Source organism: Etheostoma cragini, chromosome 6 (genome assembly GCF_013103735.1).
Source record: "Etheostoma cragini isolate CJK2018 chromosome 6, CSU_Ecrag_1.0, whole genome shotgun sequence".
In the NCBI taxonomy this organism is placed as follows: domain Eukaryota; kingdom Metazoa; phylum Chordata; class Actinopteri; order Perciformes; family Percidae; genus Etheostoma; species Etheostoma cragini.
The window spans coordinates 14,773,185-14,797,861 of NC_048412.1; the positions used below are offsets into that span (position 1 = coordinate 14,773,185).

The 24,677-nt window shown below is 37.4% G+C and overlaps 1 protein-coding gene across 1 annotated transcript; it reads right to left on the reverse strand.

Moving 5' to 3' along the window:
* Positions 1 to 2,603: 2,603 nt before the first annotated feature.
* On the reverse strand, positions 2,604 to 17,810 carry c4b (complement 4B (Chido blood group)). The gene is made up of 41 exons (XM_034873737.1): positions 17,548 to 17,810; positions 17,135 to 17,324; positions 16,864 to 17,038; positions 16,704 to 16,774; positions 16,459 to 16,547; positions 16,290 to 16,372; positions 16,118 to 16,205; positions 15,469 to 15,586; positions 15,233 to 15,374; positions 14,342 to 14,454; positions 14,098 to 14,256; positions 13,829 to 13,996; positions 13,537 to 13,728; positions 13,007 to 13,150; positions 12,773 to 12,896; positions 12,437 to 12,508; positions 12,113 to 12,325; positions 11,894 to 12,008; positions 11,138 to 11,208; positions 10,894 to 11,033; positions 10,592 to 10,807; positions 10,169 to 10,220; positions 9,985 to 10,074; positions 9,699 to 9,905; positions 8,008 to 8,086; positions 7,693 to 7,885; positions 7,480 to 7,575; positions 6,724 to 6,886; positions 6,171 to 6,364; positions 5,859 to 6,014; positions 5,702 to 5,761; positions 5,536 to 5,626; positions 5,275 to 5,455; positions 5,071 to 5,161; positions 4,139 to 4,213; positions 3,961 to 4,063; positions 3,779 to 3,868; positions 3,567 to 3,674; positions 3,326 to 3,409; positions 3,086 to 3,218; positions 2,604 to 3,005 (listed from the first exon to the last, which is right to left on the reverse strand). Exons 1-41 carry the CDS (start codon positions 17,616 to 17,618, stop codon positions 2,864 to 2,866), a joined length of 5,142 nt encoding a protein of 1,713 aa, XP_034729628.1. The 5' UTR covers positions 17,619 to 17,810; the 3' UTR covers positions 2,604 to 2,863.
* Between the last annotated feature and the right edge of the window lie 6,867 nt (positions 17,811 to 24,677).

Below are 24,677 nucleotides of genomic sequence, written 5' to 3' on the forward strand. Positions count from 1 at the left end.
ATATATATATATATATATATATATATATATATATATATATGCTGTATATATAGTATATATGCTGTATATATGCTGTATACATACAGTGTACATATTTATATGTATACTATATGCATGTATATACATAAGTATACATATGTATGTATATATGTACTGTATATACAGTGTATATATATCTATGTGTGTATATGTTACACATACTCACTCTATATATATGTTACAGTGTGGGTATGTAAGAAACCTCACAGTAAAAAACATATTTACCAGTAGATATTTTGGTTGCAAATGTGTTGCGCTGGCAGGTTTTTCATGGCAAGTACACTATGTTTTGATATTGAAAGACAACTAACCTAGTTATTATGGTTATTCCAGGTAGTTGAAAATGTCAAATGAAAAGGTGTTTTTGCACAGTAAGCCAGTTACAACTATGAGACAGTACAGCAAAGGAGCTGGTTGCTGCATGCTTGAATGGTACTTGTATAGAGTGTGTGTGTGGGGGTGGGGGGGACACAAAGAGAGACATACTGGAATGATAAAATCGTGCATTTTGGTCAAAGAAACTGCTGAAGATGAAGAGTAGCTAAATATTTAACACAATTAAGAAAATGATCCAATTCACAAACCCATAACATGTTCATCAGACGTGATCAAAATATAAGTCAAAAATGAACTACACATTGTTATACAGTACAGGCACATACATACACACACATCTATTCACAAGCTAAACTACCTATACACATTTTTACCACTTACTGCTTTGTATGGAAGGGACACCTCTGCAAGATGAGTAGCCTTGCATTCATGCACACACAGACACACCTTTATTGTGACATGCACGGTAATCTGTTTATAACTTTTTGTTTATTTGGGACCACTAGGCTTTTTCCAAGCAGACATTTCGAGTTATAGTTGGAAAAGCGTGTTGTTAATAACATTAATAGTCGCTCTCTGCTTTTCTCCTCGTCCCATTAAGTCATGACAAAGTCACAGTGTGCCAACAGCACAATACCAGGACCCTGAAACTGAAGAGGCTTAATGAAAATCAGCCATCCTAAATTGCATCATGTGCATATGTTTCCCAAGTGTGACATGTAAAAATGTGAAAAAAGCCTATTTACACATGACATACCAAGTCAAGTCAACCTTGATATTAAGATGAAAACAGAGTTATTGTGAGTGTAGTGTGAACGCCTGAGTGGGTGGTCCCACTCCATTAATGCCTCCATCTGCTGGCAGCCTCCTGGAACAGCTCCGCCTTTATTTTAGTCCTTTCCACACCATAGACCACCCTCAAACCGCTGACCCTGTGATGGCCTTTGGAAAAATGGCTGAAGCCCCTTCAACAACCAAGGCTACTGCACACCTTACAAAACACACCTGGTCGAACGAGTACATTTCAAAATTCCCCAGTCAATTTCACAGTTGATAGAGCATAGTTGGTGTGTCACAGTAGGTGAGCTTGTACTCATTGAATAAGTGTATTGATGGCAAATGTCTTGTGGCAATTCACTAATCAAAAATATAAAACAAATTTGTAAATATATCATTCACTAACAAATGTCTGTATTTTATTGAGGGAATAACTACTACTGTTGATCGATTGCGATTCAAATAATCAGAAGCACAGGTCTACACCGCTTAGTCATGATAAGTCATTTATTACCTTGAGAAGGCCACAGTTCAAAGAAGGCCAACTGTGCTGTTGCTGTTGGCTACTGGTGCACTAAAGTAATCCCCAAATGAACGTGTGATGCTGAAGTCTGCGTAGTTATTTACTCTTTGTTGATTCAAATGTAATGAAATGTCTAATGGCAACAGCTGAAACAGTGCAGGCATTGATTTGGCTGTGATTGAAGTGTTGGTCAGTACTCCGGTGTTGCTTACATTGGACCTGGCCTTAGAGATTAGAATAATATAAGCACATAAGCCCTTGCTTGTTCCTGGCCTCTCCACCCATGCCTCCTTCTCCTGCTGGACGGATCCCTCCCACTAGCCCTCGTTTTCTCCCATTACCTCTCTCTACATCACCCACAGCTCAAGATGTATTACATAATTGCACTGAGTATCTTCTGCAGCATGTCTCTAAGTGTAGCACATTTAAGACGAGTTATGTTAGCTCATTCTTCTAATGAAGAGCTATTATTCTTATGAGGTGGGGATTGATCCAAATCCTTATGTAACTCCACTAGGAGCAAGCAAACCACTCTTATTGGCAGCAGACTGTTGTGCCACGTTATGTGTATAGTAAATACTATGCACATTTACCCAAACCAATCCCCCTCTCCCTTCTTCCTTACCATGCAGATGTTTAGTAAGAAGGGGGGGTGTAACTTTGAGAGGGCTTCTGTTGAGTACAGAGACCCCTCTCAGATCCTTTACTGCCAGTAAAAGAAAAAAAGAAATAGGTACAACATTTTTTTCAGCAGAAAAGCTAAATCAAACCAGTACTACAAACTGAATCACACTATTTGGAAAGACATAAAAGAGCAAAAACAACACAACATTCTTTGCCGTGTTGAGTTCCATTTCAAATAAATATCTCAACGTCTATGCATCTAGTTAATGCTAAAACCAATTATACACATACAAAAGCATTTGTTGAGATTTTATTTGAACACTGGTAACTGTATTGGACATCACTGATTAATGGTTACATTGTGTGTAGTAAACTTTAAAATACAACTGTGGTGGAGTCGGTCATCCACCTACAGTCTGAAAAGCAATGTCTCAGTACATATGGATGTTCTTACAATATGCTTTTATGGCTCTGGTAATAAACACACAAAAAAAAGCTACTATAACTGACGGCCAACTGAGTTATACTAAAAGTACAAAGTAAAATTAAATAGATGTGTTGGTTTTACTGTGTGCAGCCATCTATCTTGTACTCATCTGTAAACACATTAAACACGTTGCAGGCAGTGATATGTGCAGATTTTTTACATTCTTCCTCCGAAGGCTTTCTTTCAACCCAGGTGTTAGACTCCAACAGATACTGCATCCTACCAAAAGAGGGAGTGAACAGAATGGGAATCAATGATTGTAAAATTGTACGTCCATTAATAATATAGATTTTACTTACTTTCCATTTGAGTCAGTTGTGGAGCCATCTTTGCCCATGATGAGATACTGTCTTCCCAGGTCTAACTGTCCTTTACACTGACGCCTCTTTGCAAACACTCGAACAGAATTCTCATTCAGAATGTTATCTCCATCTAGTAGACGGATGATACGTGATTATCATTTATTAAAGGTCCTTCAACCATAAACATTTAAAGGTCAGTGTTACGGCATCTGCTGGTTGTGGTCACAGTTTACTTACGTGATCTGAGTACATTGTTTACATTGATTTTGTACAGCTCAAAGTTACTCTTCATGGAAACATTGAGTACTTCACCAATGTATGCTGAAATAAAAAAAAACAACAAAAACATTTAAAAACTATTCATCTAAACCGTTCTACTGCATATTTTTGGTTTTATTGTCACTATATGAAAGAATAAATTGTTTATAGTCAACTTATTAGATACTTTACACCATAATGGTTTGGATGTAGTACTGACCATAATCTACTATAGGGAAGAAACAAGCATGTTGAAAACGGGCTTCTTTTGTGATCCCTCCTCGTCGGATTCCTCTTTGGAATGTATTTTGTATTTTATGACAGGGTCCTGAAAAAAAGATGATCATAATGCAATTTGAGCAAAAACCTGAAGTGTAAAGCTTCAGTTATTCATTGGTGTTTGTCAGTATGGGTCTTAAAGTAATGGCCTACTTTCGGCACATTGGCACACTTCCTCTGAACACAGTTTGGAGACCATCTTGCTCCTTTGGGGTGCGGAGTAGAATACAGTACACTTTCTGCCTGAAAGAAAAGCACAAATAGTTAATGAATTTCTGGTCAATTAAATATGTCTCTTCTATCAAAATAAAAAGAAATAATAAAAAAAAGCTTACTTGGTTCATAATAGTCATAGAACACAGCTGGAGCAGGCTGCAGAAGGCCAATTGGTATGTTCTGTTTAGCATCGAAACTAATACATTCCTCTGATTCAAAGAGCTAGGGTGAGAGAATAAATTAAGTAAGTACTGGACATGTAACATTTTTGTAAATGTAAAAAGATTTGAGCCCCACCTTATCAAAGTAGAGCAGCACTCTTCCATAGGAGACCTCATAATGGGAAATGTATCGTTCAGGTAGCTCTTTTAACTGCGAGGAGACAAGAATTCAAGCTTTTCCTACTATGTTTTGATTCCTTTTTATGATGTTCTTAATGTTATGAATATGAAGGCTACCAGGAATTAATAGTAAATAACAGCAATAGCATGAAAATGTAGGGGTTATAGAAGAAAACCACAAATAAGCAGAAACAAATGCAAACACATCTTATAGAAAATAAATATATGAATTAATCAATCAATCAATTCTGAAGACAAAGCCCTTTGTTCACGGACAGACAACGCTCTTTAATTTGTCAAATACATACTATGTGAGTTAGCTAGCATGTCGGCTGTGTGCAAAGTCAAACTCAGGGTTTAAAGTGAACTTTATAATTTTTTTGAATTAAATATCCTCCATGGCTTTAATGACTAAATGTATTTGTTGCATTGTGATGCATTCCTGACATGGTAATCGTAATCGAATTGGGAGATAAGTGAAGATTCACACCTTTAATGCAGAAGTTAAAAACTTTACCAATGCTTTTTATATGTATTTCTCCCAAAATAAGTTCACTATAAAAAGGTACAATTTGTATATTCAAATTATGTAATACACCCCAAATTCTGTCGAAAGAGTCTTTGCTGTTCCCAAGGTAACGAATCGTAGTTAACTTCTCACATTTTTGTGTACACATGCTTGTACTTTTGAAAATATATCAAACCTATTTTTAGACACAGTAGCTCACCCTTTCAACAAATTAAACCTGACTTAATGTCCACCTGAGCTAAATCACCTCACTTCATGTCTACTGAAAAAAAGAGGACATGACCTGATGCGCCAGAAATAGCCTCCTACTTTGTGCTGAAGATGACCATGATCCAGAGGACAAAGAGAGAGCTACTAACCCTGTCCAGGTCCTTAGTTTCAGCCTCAAATCCACTTAGAAGAGTGATGTCAGCAACGGCCATTCCTGTGAGATTGCTGTTAGGGCTATGACTGCACCCAGGAAAGTAATGAGGATCATGTGACTTGTGACTTTTTCACTCAAAGCTCATTGTCTCATTAATACTTATTAAGAACAAATGTGATTGGAATCTCATTCAACTAACCTGACACAGATTTTGTAGGTGACAGCCTCGTCTAAATTTAAGTTGTTGTCAAGATCTCTCCTGTTCCGGGTGCGAGCATCAAACCACTCAATCGCTGATCGTGGCACTCGCACCTCCTTCTCCGCCACCTTCTCATTGTTATCGTAATCATCATAGTATTCATAATTTTCTATGACCTTAGCTAGGGAGACGGAGGTAAATGTAACTGTAGCTTTTATCAGCAATAGATGTGGTCATTTGTTATCAGTGACAAGAGCTCACCAGTGTACTTCACTTTCCCCTCCACTGTGACGCTGATAGATACTTTGTCACAATAGTCCTTGGGGTCCAGTAGATAGTAAGATTTTACAATCTGGGGAAAAGATTGGTGATTTACTGTAAATTGTGGATCTTTTTCAAGTTATTAACAGACATTATATAAACTTACCTTGAGCTTGGTATTGCCTTCTCCTGTCAGCTGCATAGAAATGTTGTTCCCTGAAAATATCTGTTAAAAAAGACGCAAAAAATGCCAAGTCTTCAAAGAATTATGTTAAATGTCAATATGTGAATTTAAGTGTAATATTGACAGTGCTCTACGATACCTTAAGATTAGTTTCCACCTTCTCGTTTTTTGTCAGTGTAAGCTTTACAATGTCAGTCTTTCCTTGGACTGTGAACTCCGCTATTAGATTTGTTTCGGGACTGACTGACCTCTTCAGCTCATACTCAGCAAGGGCTTCCAATGCCACAACAGTATCCTGGGCACGGTAATGAAACAATAACATGCTTAACATCTCTGTTCTGATGGTTAATCTGTACTATGTTGTATGATGTGGGACCAGAGCAATACAGAGACTCTGTCCAAATACAAGGATTCTTCAATTCAAATAATTCTCAATGTAGCTTATAATCACCTGTGTTGATTTGAAGCCTCCAGCATAGTTTTCTTGGGTGATTAACCAGCAGGCTACTTTGTCTGCCCACTCGGTATCCCCAAGTTCCACTGCAGCTAGGAGGGCATAGGCTGTAGTCTCTACTGTGATAGCATCGGCATTAGCTTGATTCTGTGGGCTGGCATCAGCAGTCCACAGATAACAGCCATTATTCCCTGATGATTAAAAATTGACAGTAAGTAAAAAACAAAACAATATTGTGACACAAATGTCCACCACATACTGCATTTACCATAGAATTCATAAGATTTACTGTTATATAAACTGTATGTATAATTCAAACACATATATCTATTGAATGACCCTTGAATATATTGAATGAAGGTTTGAATATATTAAAAACATTCAGACTTTCATTTAAAATATTCACACTTTCATTCAATATATATACATATATATATATATATATATATATATATATATATATATATATATATATATACTGTATATATAAACTAAATATGATAGATGCTCTGTACGTGCATGTAATACATATATACATGATTGGACTTGCCTTCAGTAGCCAGTGCTTTAAGTTTTGTCCAGACAAGTGAATGATCTGTTCCCTGTGGCAGACAAACTGCGAGGCAGTAAGCTGTGATGGCAACAGTGTAGGGATGTTGAAGCTCCTCAAGGTGTGAGAGGAGATATGTTGTTGATCTTGAAATTCTTGCTACCTGGTAGAAAATAGCATGAAGGAGTTGTTTTTTATCTTTTCTTCTTTGCAAATTATGCATTGACCACAGTGTATTAAAGTGCATTAAATGTAAAGTAAACTGTAATAAGGCTGAGAGTCAACAGCCACGCTAGAAGCTCTTTGAGGTTGTACTAAGAACAGCAGTGCGTTGAGCTAAATGTTTACATCATAATGCTACCATGATTACAATGCTAACATGCAAATGCATAGCAGGCAAATCTTAATGTCATGTTGGTGTTAAAGGAAGAGTCTGGTATCCAAAATCCTTAGGACACATAGTCTGTGACCCAATAATGTCCACAAAATGTAGTTGCAATCCCTTTAGTTAATGTTGAGATATTTTAATAGACAGGTTTAAATTTTGACCTGCTGATGGCACTAGAGGGAAAAGTCAGCAGATCACCAAAGTCTTTACAATAAATCTTCTGGGCTTAACGAATGTGTGTACAAATTGCATAACAATCTAATTATTAAATGTTTTCAAAGTAATTTCAGTCTGGACCAAAGTGTTTAACTATACACCATTACCACCAATATTGTGGCTAAAACACAGAAGTGTTTCTATTATCTCACCGCATTATATTTTAAGTCAGTGTCCAGGAATTGAAGGGACCGGTACAGTGCGAGAGTTATGAAAGCCGTCATGGATGCTTCTTGGTCTTTGCCTTTCTACATTAAACAAACATATACAATAATACATTTAAATTATTGCTACTGAGTTTGTTGCTTGCTACATCTAACATTGTTCACATAATTATATGCATGTCCAACATGTATAGAAGTTACCAGAACTCTTCTGCGTAGCACTCGATGTGGGTCATCGAATGACCCATCACTGTTTTGTACTGAGAGCAAATAAGTGACTGAGTGCCTAATTTCTTCTTCTGGTACAACCCAACCTTTCCACTCTCTCTTTTCAAAAGTCATTGTCTGACGCTGTGCCACCAACGATAGCACTTTTACTATAAGGGCAGTCACCCTGGGGAGAAAAGTAAGGGAGAAGAGTGGATAGAAAAAGGGTTATGATTTGTGATTTGTGAAATGTTGGAAGTAATGACCTTAAATCAAAAATGAGTGAGGCAGTAGAAATCAAATACTCACCAATTACTTGATGGCAATGAATGCCATGCTCTATAAGATCCATCATCTTTATTCTTGAAATCTAAAATCCTCACATAACCTGACAAACAAATTGTTGACTTTGTTAAAAACAAACATATATGTAGCCTTGTTATTTACCTGTAGAGGGTGCAACCATAGAAATAGAATGAGAGTAGAATGGACATTCCCATTCAAATCAACATAGCACGATGGTCAAAATGGCGGCCATTTTTCTGTGTACCGTTGCTATAGCAAAATACTGTGACCGTTGTGTAGCATGCTAAGGCCCTGATCATAAAGTGTGTTCTAGCAGCCAGAGGAGGTTTTTTGTAATTGTTTTCAATGAGAGTGAAGCATTTTGCTCACTGCTTTTGCATTTAAGAGTGCCTCTGGGTTTTCCCTTCTCTTCCCTTTTACTTTTACCCTTGTGAACTTAACTTCATGTTTATCCTTCACTGATACTGTGTTACTTCCTGACATGAACTAAAAAGTAATTAATTTGACAGCTCATCTATATTTTAGTGAATTCAGTTTCCTTTTTACTGCCTTAGCTACCAGTTTTACCACCTTTGGTCCAGCTCCTGTTTATTTCACAGTTTTCCCAGCTTATTTTTGTCTTAAGTATATTGCTTCAACATGCCTTAGGCCGCAACGAGACAGACTGCATTTGAAGATTGCAAAATACAATGCGCACTGCACAGCCATTTTTGTTAAAGATGCCCCGATCAGATTAGTTGTGTCTTTTATCATTCTTACCAAGCAACAATTGAATCGTTTAGCAAGCCGTTGTTTTGCTGATAAGTTACATTACGTTTGGCCTCTTTTTCACTTTGAGTTAAAGGTTTTTCAACTCGAGTTCAGGGCATTCCTCCAAAAACGTTAGGTGGTCAGCAATGCAAAAGCAGCAAACAAAATGCTTCACACTTGAAAAACATTGCAAAAAACACCATATGCTGCTAAAACAAGCTCTGTCTGATCAGGGAGTTGTTTTTTTAAACTTTTAACAGGTTTGCTTTGAAATTTTAATTTCCCCGTTTTTGGTATATTTATGTAGGCTACTTCTTTCTTAACTTTATTTAATTGTATTTATCTTGTGTACACAAGACGCTTGCCGTGTTTTCACCTCTTGGCGTGTTATCGCGAGAAGAAAGCGTTTAGAAAATGTAAAGTGTAGAAAAGAAAGAGTTTAGGAAATGTAACGTGACACACGGGACACAAAGGAAACAATCCCCGGTCTCCTGGGTGAAAGTCCTGTGTTTTACCCATACACCACCCCGAACAACCTCGGCATGTGGATTTTCACCGCTACATACTACTCACTACGGCGTAAAATTCATAAATTTCATTCGTAATGTAAGTCAATGGAGGCCAAACAGGATTGATGAACACGCAAAAAAACGAGTATGCATCTTGATAACACGCCAATAATGGCATATGCATGTCATATATACACCATTTCATGAGATCTGTCTGTCAATGGCTATCAACAGCAAATTCAATGGCAATTCGGCCAGCAGTTGTGGCCCAGTTTGACAAAAACTAAAGGCTAACAGCACCATATTTAGGCCTGGCAACTGGGTAGGAGGAGAAATTAAAATAAACTCTGAATATTGGCATACATTTCTCACAGAAAAAGAAAAGTACATACATAATAGAGACATTATGCCATTAACTGCTTAATATGTTCCTACCTTGTTTGATTTTATCAAGAGTATCATCTCTGGTACCAGCAGGCAGGTCAAACCATTGCTCACTCAGGTCAAGGTAGCGGAGAGCTGAAGCTGTAGGGGCCAGTCGTACTGTTGTCTGTTCTAAACATCCGCGAGGCAATTCAATCAGGCTAGCAACTTTTTCTGGAGAAAGAAGGTTCTTTGCATGTGAACCGCCAAATCCGTCGCCTGCCAGATAAGCACAATTAAAGGGTAAGACTCTATCACTCACAAAGGTCTGTTGTATGTCTGTCTCTAACAGCACTACCTTCCACTGAAACGAAAATATTTGAGCTGGAGTCGGGGACTGTGTCATCTGGTAAAGATCCATCAATAATCATATTTTTAGTGGTCTTTCCTACCAAAATAGAAATCAGTTAAATCTGTTAAAAAATGTAAATATATGGAAGAATAAAGTTAGAGTGTCCTTAAGAATTACAGAAACAACTCACCATCAAATTGCAGCAGTAGCGTGTGTTCTGCTCTTTTTTCTACGCCTTCTGTCTACAACAAAGAAGAGAGTTGATTATTGTTTGTCCCTTCAGTTTACATTAATAGCACATACATGTGCTCATTAGTTCATATTTTAATACATACTCATGATCTATTAATTCACATTAACAAAGCATTTCTTTTCCAACGAGCAGGACAAGCATAACCGCTGCCAAACACTATTGTTTTTTAAATAAAGTTAAAATGTCCAGAGGTTATGAGAAAATGCTTATATGCTACATACGAGGGTAAACAAAGGGAGTCATTTTATAGAGGTTTTAATCCAACATGTCATATGTTTTTCCATATTTATTTAGTAAGGTATGCGGCCATTATACAATGATTGTTTTGTAAAGAGATCAAATAATGTCTTTGTCACTCACCAACACATTCAAAGTCTTTTCAATTGCATCGATTCCCATCTCATTCTCCATGTCATAGAGACGTATTTTGATAGGTATTGAGCCGGTAACCATGGGGACAGCAGAGAAGGAAACAAACTGGGAAGACTCTGGCTTCACAGTAATGTTAACAAACGCTGCAGTGGTGGCTGAGCCAGGGGAACAAAGTCCTACAGTTTGTTCCATATGAACTGCCACCTATAAAATGCAGATGTCAACACACAAAAATGTCACTAAGAATTGAATTTCAACTTGTGTTGTTGTTGTTTTTAGGTGATATCTACCTGTAGTTCAACATCGCCATAGTTGTAGATAACAGGTGAAATGGATAGTTGCTCATATTTCTTCACTGAGTAAGGCAGTCTCAGAGACACAAAAGCTGTCTTTACTGCTCTGACCTCAGACGGTTTAACTACACAGAGACCTGAATGAAACAAAGGGTAGCAGCAAATTGCAATTATTCATGAGAAGCTTCTCAGTCAGATATCCAACATGTACAGTATTTGTAAAATGGGAAGCTGTTATTACCAGTGGCTGCAGATAAAGTGACGACCTGAATCTCCCACGTGGTGATGGAGTCAGGAAGAGACAAAAAATACCTGAGGGGTTTCAGTTAAGATGAAATGAAGAGGGTGGTCTTACTAAAATGCGTCCAGCAAATGCTTTTTCTACCTTGTTTACTGTAGAATAAAGGTAATGCATTTAATACGATTGACTTAAACTCAACTTTTGAAAATGCTGTAATTCTCACATTGACATCACAAGCAACAAAGATAAGACTTGCAAAGATATAAACAAAATTAAAGCAGCAAGCAGTGATGAACGGGCCCTTGCACCTTCCCGTGCGTCGGGGGTCCTGGTTAACTGTATTTCCTGCATAGAGTGTGTGGCATTGGAAAATGATATTTTGCAAATGTTGTTTACTTCCTATGTCTATAAGTGTCTAAGACAAATGGTTCCTGAGTTATGAAAGGGAGGGATGCCTAAATGGATTGGATTGGATTGGACAATATAAATTCGAGTTTTAACAACTTCTGATGCATGGGTAAACATGTTGATTTGCCAATCACTTAAAGCCCCTTAAAAAGGGATTCATTTAAGAAAGTAATTATAAACATAAATTTCACTAAGGCCTTTGCCAACCTCTAGTCGGTGCTCTGGCCCTAACTATGGGGTAACAAAGGTTTTAACGGCTGCAACTGGACACTGTATTTCACTAGAAAAAATATTCTACATAAATAGTAAATAGTAGTATAAATAGTATATAAAATTGCCACCTCTTACCTTCCTTTGCCATCTACATCAAATTCTGTGAATGCAAAGCTTGGGGGGAAATATCGTCGAATATACTGAGCAGCAGTGTCCAAGAAGAACTCTTCAATGTCAGCTGTGCTTGCAGCTAAAAATGAGAAAATGAAAGGTTTGTGATCAAACTTAGTGATAACAGTTATGAAATTCCATCTAAGTAAGTTTGTGAAGTGTTACATGACAATATAATCTCACTTCTGCCAAGTTCTTTCTGGGCGTCCTCTTGTATCTTTTTTTGTCTCAGATACTCTCCTTCAAGGCAGCATTTTAAAAAGGCGTCTGCACAAACAGGATTTGCTTCCACCAGAGAGACTCTCTTCGCTCTTTCAAGACATGTTCGTCTCATAGGGATGAGAGAAAACCCCTGAACACAACAGTCTTGTAACTTTTCCTCGGAAAAGTTCGATTCTAAAGTGACGATAAAATAATAAGAAAAGCAAACATTTTCATAGCATATTCTTACCATGGGTATTTAACATGATCTCAGAGCAGAGTTGTAATGCCAGAATGGTGTCTTACTTAAAGTCATAAGCTCTTGTTGAAGGTCCACTGAGCGTCTCTGTCGTACAGATTGTAAATTACAGCCTAAACCTAGTAAAACAAGTTATGTAACAGCATTAAACCTCAGCATAAGTAATTTGATAGTTGCTTAAAAGGTAAATTCCGCTTTAGTGGTTATAATCTCTGCCTTTTGACTTGGTATTTATCTTGTTTTGGATAAAACCAAAATCATCGGCATGGGTAGCTACCAAAAGAAACATTTTTGTAATTTGTAACAATCAATTTGTTCTGTTCTTATTTAATAATTATTTAAAACATTCTTCTAAATGAAGGAAACATGTATTATTGCCATACTTTTTTTCCACTCTGACCGGGAGTGCGATACAAAAGACAGGCCAGCTTCTGTTAGTACAGATGCAGAGTCAGATCCTCCACTGTACGAGCAACCAAGGTCATATGACTGCATAGAGGAGAACACCTGAAAATGTGGAACAAGAGCTTATAATTCATTATAATAAATAGGTTGAAGGAAATAGCATCTGTGTGTTGTAAGAGAGTCCGTTTATAAGAAGCGTGTGAAGGTTTTACCTGTTTGGCTGTGAGTTTATTATCGGCGTTGAGAGCGTAGATGGCTTTATCCACAGCCAGCAAAGCAACTCTGGCTTTCTGACCATGTAAATCAAACTCTAGCTTAGACTGTTTTCCAGGTACAAATGGTCCTTTTTGTTCTACCTAAATAAAAATTAAGATGTTACAGAGATTTTTTAACATCTCGTCAACGTCGGTCATTGTCCAAGGTCAAAGTAAATTAAAATGTTCCGTAGTTGAAACTAGGCTAAACAGCATTGTATATTTTATGTTGATAAAGAATGATAATTGGCATCCAACATAATAACACCCACCACAGCAGTGATTGCAACTGTGAATTAGTTCATTCAAAGCCAAAGTTGATTTCATTAAGTCTACATTATTTTATCTACCAGTCCCCTCCCTGCCCCATTTATTTAAAGAAACGTCATACTACAAAACCAAGGCGACACAAGTAAAGTTGTGTTTTTCTTCTGTCACTGTGGAATCACTCTGCTCAGGCTGCACTCTTATCTGTTCTGTTTACTCACCTTGACCTTTATCTCACATTCGTCCCTGACATCTACCCACACCGAGTCAGCAATGATGTCACCATTCTGGTTGTAGTAGTAGCCAATCAGACGGAACGATGGCACCATATCAGGGGTTATCTGCAGGTTGTCCCTAACTGAAGTACCAAATCTGAGAGAATCCTTTTGTATTATGATCCCACGGCTTAAGACCTGCACCACAGTCAATTTGAAAAGGTTATAAAAAAAGAAAGACACTTTTGCTTTTCTTGTTCAAAATAAATCATGTTGCATTTACTCAGATATGCCTCACCATGTAGTATATAAACCCTTGTGTTGGCCCATTGATGGTGTTGTAATTCACAGTTAGTGATTCGCCCACAGAATACATCCTATTGGTCAAACTGATGTACAGGTAGCTGCCACTCTGAGATGAAGCAGGTTGAATTACTTTGCTTTGCCGAAGGCCGTCTGCCAACACCTAGTGAAGTCAGGGTGTAAACAGTTAAAGTGAACTAAAGGACAATCCAGTACCTTTCTTAATTTGATAAAATCTTTAAATTATTAATTAGGAATACTAACTTTAACAGTAAGCGGAGCCCCACTGGGAACATTAAAGACAGGATTCACTGCCCCCTCCTGGTTAGTGGTGCCTTGCCAAGATTCCTCTGAAAATGGTGATATGTCAATCTTTACTGGCACACCAGCTGCTGGGGAGCCATCTGGGAGCCGCACAGCAACCTATAATACAAACTAAATATTTGACATACAAATTCATTACAGTCATGTGCATAGATGTGTACCCATTTTTTTGTTTCAGTCATACCACCACATCTAGCGGAAATCCAGGAAGAAAATATGACCGTGTTCGAGAGAAATCCAAGGTGTATTTGTGAGCGATGATAGGAAGGTAAACTTCTGCCTCTTGTAATTCCCCACCTGGGCAATAAAGTACAGATATCAGATGCATGAAAATCACAATACTAAAACATCTTCTTACATCTCTCAAATACGAGGCACATCTCAATCTCAACAGATTTATCTTTCAATTTTGAGATAAATTATTTTTCTAGTAGTAGTAGTAGTAGTAGAGTTGTAGAAGTAGTAATACAATTGTTGTTATCGTTAATCTCAGAATGCATTCATATATATCATATATATGTGTATATATACTGTATGTGTATATATATGTTCAATCTCGTTGCACAGGTACTGCACTTGGGTATAATGACATTAAAGGCATTCTCTATTCTGACATAAAATCAGATGGGTACTGTCAAGGACTTTTGATCTGTTAGTCATCCTAACATATTCGCAATTAAGCAATTTCATTGATGTTTTTTTAATTGGTTTTGTTGTAGTTTTGGCATACATTCCATAAAATATAGGATTGTAATTTATTTTTAACCTGATAATTCTATTTACCTACTCTCTGATCATAAGAACCCTTGAACATTACAATAAGTTGTCAAAGAGTCTAACTGCTCACAAAATCCAAAGTCATTGCAGTACCCTGGAGTTCCAAAACAGGTAACAGTAACTAGGTGTTTGGCCATTTAACACCAAACATTAGTAAACATCATACTTAAAATGCACAGCACATGCCACTGTCTATAAAACGGCAACTATTTGACACATTATACAATATATTCTCTCTTTGCACCATGATGGTTTCTGCTTTAAACATTGGTATATGGTGTGACAGAGTGTCCTTTACTTTGTATGTTGGTGACAAATACTCTCAAATAGAGTTGCGCTCCACTTTGCTGTAATTCAGACAGGGTCTTGTACTTATGTTTTTGGAGCTGTTTATGTAAGTCTGCTATCTGAAGAGAAGCTGTTGCAGTTCCGTTATTGACCTGCAAGAAATGCCATACATTATTGATGTTCAAGTACTGTAACACTTAAGAGATGCAATATGTTGCCATATTAACTTTATATTTTTTTCCTCACCGAACCAGTCAACTCCAGTCCTCTGATAAAGGAAGGCTTCATTTTTTTAGCTGAGCCTTTTTCTACAAAGCCGAACTGGCAGTGGTAAGCCCCTTTAACTTTCTCCCCATGTGAATACCTAGAGAAAATGATTGTAAAAAATAAAATGTGATGAATGTAATGTTAGGAAAGTCTGAAAATGTAATGCTAGGGACAAGCGGTCTAAATATTATAACCTTAACTTGTGTTGCTAAATATAACATTTGAAAGGGGTCACTCAATGACGTTACCCAGATACGTATGTAGCTCTACAGAGCTTTTTAGCTTATTTTAGCTTGTTTTGGGGAGTTGCAAGCCAGTTGTTGAGTGTGTATGTCGTGCCGGTGGGTATCTTAAGTTAAAGAGGGAGTTTCAGAAGTCTTCACCTACAGATGCCCTTAAAAGGTTTGGCTTTGTTTTTTTTTTCAGGCATTGTTGGCCAAAACCTAATTTTATCTAGTATCTCCGTACAAGATAAAATAGGTTGGCTAACGCTAGTTAAATGTTAGCCATAACCTTGGCTGCAATGTCAATAATTTAGCTGTTTTGGATTGCTAAAAAGGATAAATGCAGTTTTAAAAAGAAAAACCTGGCATTTAAGGAAATTAATGAAAAATCCATCAACACTTACTTTGCTAAGATGGTGAAGTCAAGCTGTTCAGCGTTCAACAAAATATAGCTCTGCTTCATTGGGATGTTCACCTCAAAACTTGGTAAAACTAGAGAGTGTAACGGGAAACATGTTTTTTGAGAATGACAAAATATCAGCAGATTAAAAAAAAAGAAATGTGTTATTATGTTACCAAATTTTTTGACTTTGAACTCTCGGTAAGCAGCGTTTGCTTCATCGTCTTCATAGTGTGCTCTAACCTTCCATGTGCCCATTCTTCGTAAACAAAACATACATGTGTTATTAAGGTATGTCAACGTTTCTTGTGCTGTTATGTTAGACATAAAACTGTTTTAACATACTTTGAGACATCAGGAATGAAAAAGGATTCTTGGAGTATTCCTCCCTTTGTCGTCCTAAGGGATTTCATTACTCTGTTTCCAGCAGCATTCTATTATAAAATGATTTAAGCGTTAATCATGACATAAAACAACGAAAATTATGTGTGCAAATATTTCAAAGTTGTCTATATTCCTAAAAATAATTATATATATATATATATATATATATATATATATATATATATATATATGTATATATCACTCACAATTACTGATATGTGGATCACTTCCTCATGAGGCCTGAATGTGTGGTCAAGAGTGAATATTCTGTACCTCACTAGAAAGGAGATAATCAACAAATTGTTGTAAAAACATAGCAGAGCCTATTTCCACACATTTCTTCCCATTTGTTGTATTTCCTCTAACCTTTCTGTGTTGGGTTGTAGATTGGCTGGTCAGTCTGAATGAAGATATAGCCCCTGTGTTGTGATACCATAACATGTGTTGTCTTCCTTCCAATGAAGGTGGGGCTCTCTGCCACCAGGGCAAGGGTTGGGCGTTTATAATTTGAAGTCACAGTCGACATCAGGTTCCTGTCTATCTGTAAATGTGAGAAAAAACAAGTTTACTGATTACTGATATTTCAGTCCTGTCCACATTTTTTGCTTTTTTGTGTGAGTGTCAAAGTTTCTCATACCATGAGCTCTACTGTTTTGATCTCCCCTTCCGCAGTACACTGAACAGTTTTCTTCTCAGACACATCAGTGCTGGAAATCTCATGCCGCAGGTAGATAGTAACCAGATTATTAAGATGAGACTTTCCCATCTGGACAAACACTTTCTCATTAACACCCACATGAAACACTCTGGGGGCTGTGATGAAGAATCTGGACACAAAGTTTAAAAAAAAGCACTTTCTGTAGCTTTCATTGCTTTATTTTCCATTCATGGACTTCTATGCCTTTAGAGAAACATCTACCAATTCTGCTTATTTTGTCTTACATTATGACAAAATGACACAATAATCCTTACAGTATTGTTAAACAAAAGGGTTGTCATTAAATTACACTATTACATAACATAGATTCATGCAACTATGTCTACATTTACCCCTTGTCCGTTGAAGAAGATGATTCCACAGTCAAGATCAGGAACAGTATTGAAAAGATGCAGCACCCCATTGTGCAGCTTCTATTTTGTTTCCTGCTCTGATACAGGCTTTTGATTAACTCTGGTTTTGTTGTTCATCCACCCCTGTATTTCTCAATCGTCCAGAAATGCCCTCCCACAGTTTTTTTTTTCTTCTTAGATAATTTAAAAAGAAGTATCATTCCTCAGGGAATATGTATCGTACCTATGTGGTACCTAAACAGATGTAAAACATGAGGCTACAACACAGAAAAGATCATGGTGAAGTGACAGATACATTTCAGAGTATTAAATTAATTTTATACAATTCAGTTTTATAACTGCCTGGCTTGCAGCATGGACAGTGTTTGTTTTTGTTTCACAATGTGTATCCATTCCCTCATTGGTCACTGCAAGTCAGCCAAATTCCCCCCAAATCATGTGATTTACAAGAAATCAAGTTTGAGCTTTTTTCATTTGGGATGGAGTGAGCACTGTTTACTGGTTCAGGAATGATTTGCAAAGTAGAGTTATGTCTGTACACTCCCTAACTACAACATTTAAAACATGCAACATACAACTACAACATATAACATAAAGCTTCTTGTTTAACATAATAAATGTCCCTGTGCAGTTTACTTAAAAACTTCACAATCGTTTTCATGTGTGTATTCATTAGTGAACATACGCATAATGGAATTTACAAAGCTGCCAAAATGTGTTCTGATCTGGTAAAATGGAATTGTTTAAGATTTATTGACACACAAACACACGCACACACACACACACACACACACAAACACACACACACACACACACACACACACACACACACACACACACACACACACACACACAGACTAATTTTGAATCAGTTAAGAAGAAATATATTCAGAGACAAGGTCAGAAACTTTTATTTTTTTCTACATGAACAGCTAGATGCAATAAACAGGATAATAAATTACAAAAATGTTTACTTTATATTCATAGCTCTTGTATAGATGTAAACACCCTCAAGCATCCATGTCAAGGTGTTTGGAAGGATTTAAGCACCAAAACTGTTTCCTAAATGCTCTAGATTAAGGAAATGATGCCTTAAATGTCTTCCGTTGTCCAGCTTGCTGGAACCTTCTCTTAAGAAGATTTAATTATTTAACTTCTTTGTCAACTTACTTTATGGTGTTCATTAAATAGGTTTGCTAGCTTAAAAGAACTGAAACAATTGGCTCATCCAATCAAACCAACATATACACATACATTATACACATACGAGCATGGGTCTGTCATGGCCCTGCGCACTTCAAAGACACATTTGGCACATAGAAGAAACATTCACTTCACCAACAACAAGCCATGTAGCCCATTAAAACATCATCTCTTCACCTGAAATTAAAATTGAAATTATGATTCTCCCCGCATAGTGAGAGAAATTGTATTCCTTCAAATGTATGTCTGTCAAACTAGATAAGCAACTGATCCATATGTTTAGTTTTTGTTTCTTAGAGATAATACACATTATATGATATGATATGATATGATATGATATGATATGATACAAATGAAACCATTTCAGATTTCTTTTCCAGAACTTTACAGAAAATGGAATAATGTCAGTCCATATATGAACCCTCCACTTAACAGAGATAACCCAAGGAATTAAAAAGCCCAGGATCTGTAAATTAAACTATATCTTTTTTTAATTAAGAATCTTAAATTTCAATCAGATTCAAATATCAAATTTGTTAAAAATTACATATTTTCACCTTTAAAAAAAAGTACTTTATCAATGAACTTCCACAAGTAGTTTAAAATCCAGTATGAGCCATGTAAAGTCAATCCTTTTTTTTCATCATTTACTGATTTCCCATCTTGATAAAGTTATAGGGAGAAAACGAGAATCGGGGGCAAGATGTCCATCCACAACTCCTGGATATGGAGAAGTAACACAAGAATTGCGTTTGGACAATCAACACCAGACTCCCTGTCAAACTTTAGGATGAACACCAATAGCATCTCTTAGCCCTGGGAGTGAATCCTGCAGCGGATGGATGATTTGCTAAAATATCATAGGAGATTGATTAAAACGATCATTAAAATACTAACATGTTTAAAACAATTCACAAGTTGTCAAAAGAAAGCTGCCGGCTACACACTCAAAAATGTGATCTAAAAGTAGCTGTTAAAAAAGATTACATTTTCCATAGGTTTGTACCACTAACTACTTATACATATTATTCATCCCAAAATTTCCTGAAGTTAGAAAATTAATTTGTACTAACAAGTAAAAAATGTAACTATTTTGATACTTACATTATGCACCACCAATGATACAGTGATATAGTCCCAGAGAAGCCGCTATTAAGCATTATCTCTATGCATATGAAATATTAAACTCTTATTCTTTCTAACTTTTTTTAGACAGTTCACTCTACTCTGCATCCATCCTCAAGCGCTGCTTGTTCAGTTTGCCTGTCCATGTCCCCCTCTCTATCTCTTCCCCTCTATCCATCTCATTTCATGCAGGGGTGAGGTTTCCTAAGCGACCAGGCCTCAATGGAGAAAATCTCTTTTTCTAGAATTAACTGTGAAAGTGACAGAAGGAAAATAAGGGAGGGATCAATGGAGGGTTACACGCTCAGAAACGAAAAGGAGAGAGGGAAGGACACAAGTACACATTTCTTTTTTAACTAGTTTCAATTAAAAAAACTAATATTGACACTCACTTCTAAAATCAAACTTTACAAAGTTCAGAATAAGAAACCATAATGAAAAGTGACAACAGTGAAAGCAAACCTTCAGTTAAATCTTTGGACCCACCAGCAACATTTAGTTGCTGCATTTAAGCTTTCAATTGAGTACAAATATTCTGTAGTGTATTTTTGAAAGTTAATACATCATATGATAAACTGACATGTACATTGAAGAATATATTTGATGTCCTGCATAAGATTCTTTTTGCACACTCTTAACTAATATATGCGTTTCAGATGTCTAGTATCACACATTTGAATTGGGATTAGGCCAAATTAGGTTGCATTACACTGATCCAAGTGAAAGTGAATTATGTTTTTCACTATAATCTCTAAAAATGCAGAGGGAGTGACCACTGGGTGTCCATGGAAAGATGTACACAAAAGGGTGTGGCGTGGGAATGTCCTCAGAGGTCAGGAGTGAGGGTGAAAGGGTCAGAGGTCAGAGGCAGCTGGACAGCACACAAGAGGAGATGAGGGTGAGAAAATAAGGTGAGGGGGTAGTCCAGAGACTGACTGACTGGACCCAATGGGACATTAACATTGAACTGGTGGGAGGCTCACTGACCAAGGCCTATTCAGAGAGAAACTAAGCTATGACACACTCATGTGTAATGGTCCGTGGTAATTGACAAGTGACAAGACCCTCATTGTGGATGCAAAAACAGTTATCAAAATTCAGCGGGGGATTACAAGCTATACATATTGGTATTCAGTGGTTATATGGGGTTATTAAATAATGCAAACAAACTTGTATACTGATGAAACTGTTATAAGTGCTGTCCTTAATATTGAATACTATTGAAAGTGTTGAAAAATACTATTGTCACTTCTTTCCAAAAACAGTCCTACAAGCATATCTGGATTAGGATACATGTAACTTTATTGTCCATTTAAGGACTCATTTCGGAATGCGTTATTGTGTTCCAATAGTTTCAACTGACAACAGTTGTTATAGCTTACAAATGAAGGGCAATAACTAGTGTTGCACAGTTTCTACTTTTTCACCTCAAGGAACACAGACTTTAAACATGTGCCAAATGACAATCAATGTCTGTTAAAACATGTATCTGGAGACATTCATTTCAAAAGAGGCAGGATGTTTTTACTGTGTTGTGTAAACTGAAAAGTGTAGAAATTAAAATAGAAAATACACATGCAACACATGATGTTTCTCCAAAGATTTGCTCTATGGAACAAGTAGTCTGAACACAGTGAAAACTATTCACAGTTGCATTTTTGTCATACAGTTTGAGATTCAATTAAAAGGTAAACTTTCCGGGTTCCATGACTATAGATGCTCATGGGTGGAGACAGGTAGGTGAGAGTCTGTGAGCTCTGTCTTCTATGCAGTTGCGAGGGAAGGTCAGGTCAGTGAGGGCGGTAGGAAGTCTAGATCAGGGCCACACTCTGGTGGTCTAAAAAAGACAACTTTGGGGCCCAACCCATGGGGTCAACATGCAAATAGTAACCCCTGACTGAAAGGCAAAGAGCAGATCAATGTTCTCACATCACTCTTGCTGCCAATGACTATGAATGTGCACGCCTACACACCACATACGGTTTTAGTATTTAATGAAATTCAAAATTAACAATAGAGCAGGCAGCTGTAATATAACAAAGGTAGAAGAATGACGTCATAGGTGAGCAGTAAAATAAGCATGATACCTCTGTTATCCATCAAAGTCCACTAGTTTGATGTCACATTTGTGAAAAACATTTTATTAAATGTTAAATTAATGACTGCTATAATATCACATAAAAACGGCAAAGCATGTATAACTAGAACATGATAGTGTCTCCGTACGTTATTGTAAAAGCTGCTCAACAACATTGTAATCTGAAGTGACACTGACACTTGTCCAGTGCATGCGCAGCAGATGAAATTCAGTTTCTCTGTCTCAGGCAAGCCTACCCACTGCTGCCTCCCAGTGGCCTCAGTGTCAACTGTAACATCAAAGTCATATGTCCCTTCACATCCTTGTTCGGTCAGTTCTTGTAACAGCCAGGAGTTGACTTAGTCAGAACCAAAAGCTAAATTTACAAGTGTACCATTGACCTAGCCCAACTTAACTTAAAGTGTTTATTGATCCCCACTGTCAATCCTAAAAAATGTAGTTTGGCTGACTGGCTTTACAGAAACGTAATGATGAATTGCTTCCATAAGACCACTTCCAGGGATCTTTGAACAGGCCAATCCACACATTTTGTGACACAGAAACATGATCTGTCTCATTCTCTAATGCTGAGTGCATGCTAATGAAATCAGAAGACAAGTCCTTGCAGTGATTCCAAGCATCTCTTCATGATTAAGTATCAGCAACAAAAATAGAAGGATTGGTATCACTGTTGCCTGCAAGTCCAATGTGCATGGTTTCTGTGTTTGTTTCCTGTTTTCTGTTACTGTCCTTGTGTCCTTTCACCTTAGTGTACTTCCTGCCTTGTGTTTTCCAGTGAGTGTCTGTTCTGTTTCCTGTTTTATTTTTACAGTCTAGTAGGTTCCCTGCTTTGTTATGTCTGGCTTTACTTCCTGTGTTTCACCGCCTCTGTAATTACCTTAATATTTCGCACCTGTTTCCCAGACCTTGTGTCACCTGCCTCTTGTTTCCTCGTTGCCCAGTGTATTTAGTACCTGTGCTCCTTTTGTCTCTTGTTAGATCCGTTTGTATTTTGGTGTGTGCACGTTTGCCTTTTTGCCTGTTTCAGGCATTTTCCTCAGCATTTTGAGGTCTTTGAGGTTCCCCATGACTTTTTCTCTTTTGGACTTTTGGATTTCCCTGAGTCTTTGGTTTTTGCTTTCAGATCTGACTCTTGATAATACCTTTGTTATAAACACTCTCTTGCCTGCCTGCCTCCTCTCTGCATTTGGGTCCTCTACTTCCATAAACTATAACAGTATTGTCTTTTTGAGGGGCTTTACACACTCAAAAAATTATCAAAATTGGCAATTGCATCAAGACTAGTAAAAATGTACATATTTTAGGGGTTTTGAGAATAGGTGCACAAAAATGGCTTGCTAGCGCCCCCTACAAAATAAAACAAATTTGAGCCTTTGCAGTACGTTTAACGTAGACTAACAAAAGTTGGTACGCATATGACGAACAAAAAAAAGTAATTGGAGCCATACCCTAAACCCAACAGGAAGTCTTTGTACTTTAATAAACTTGTGTTGTACTTTAATAAACTCCTACTAGAAAATTCATCTGATCAACTTCAAATTTGGTCTGTACCATCTTAAGACGTTAAAGATAGCATAGAACAGAATGCCTTTATTGTCACTATACACAAGTGCAGTACCTGTGCAATGAGATTGAAGCAAACCCTTTACAGTGTTGACACAAAATATAAAAATATAAAATATATATATATACATAAAATAGATTTGAACACATATTGTGTGAAAAGTAGATCAATATTAACAAATAAATAAATATTGCTCTGTAATTAAATGAAATGGATAAATATCAAATAAAATATTGCACTGTATGTAATTGCACAGATTCCAGTGTCCTTTAAGGTGTTATATGACAGTATTGCACAGTAGGAGGGAAGAAGAAAGTCCATGGGCCGGGGGTAGGCATTGGTGTGGAGTCAGTGCATGTGCATTTTGGTAAAAAACAGTTCTTGAGTCTGTCAGTCCGTGTTCTGATGCACCTAAAGCGCCTTCCTGAGGGCAACAGGTCAAACAGATCGGAGCCGGGGTGGGAGCTGTCCTTGATGTTGTTTTCTGCTCTGCTGAGGCACGGGAGGCGTAGATGTCTATCAGGGAGGAGGGAGGGCAGCCAATGATCTTTTGTGCTGAGCTTACATCCCTCGGACGCCTCTCCCTGTCTGCCACGGTGCAGCTTTTTGTCATAGGGCGTGGCGGGGCGGCCATTTTGTGCCTTTTGGCATCGGAACACAATTGACAAGAGTCTAGCCCTAAATTGACGTTTGATCATAACACTCCCCGCTGGCAACAGGATGTCTGCCTTATGTGACAAACAACATCTGATTTACATGGAACTTCTACATGTGAAACTGAGCCACCCCCTACAATTTAACCATGCCCATCTACTCAGGCCACTCCCCCCCTTATGCCTTTTAAACCGTTTATTGTACAGTCATGTGTGAGGTATCATTGAACCCAGCACAGTTCCTTTTTGTTTGGTGATGTTTGGCCTGCCACCTATGAGCCCCATTTGTATAACTAATGACCCATTTGTCGTATGGTATTTTTTGAGACGTCCTTGAACTCAGCAGAGAGTTCCTTTGATGACGGTTTTCCCCGCCCCTTACACTTGCGACAACATTTAAAACACACCATCTCAGATGGCGCACATTAGTTATGACTTGTTTCTGTCTAACATAAGTTATTAAAAG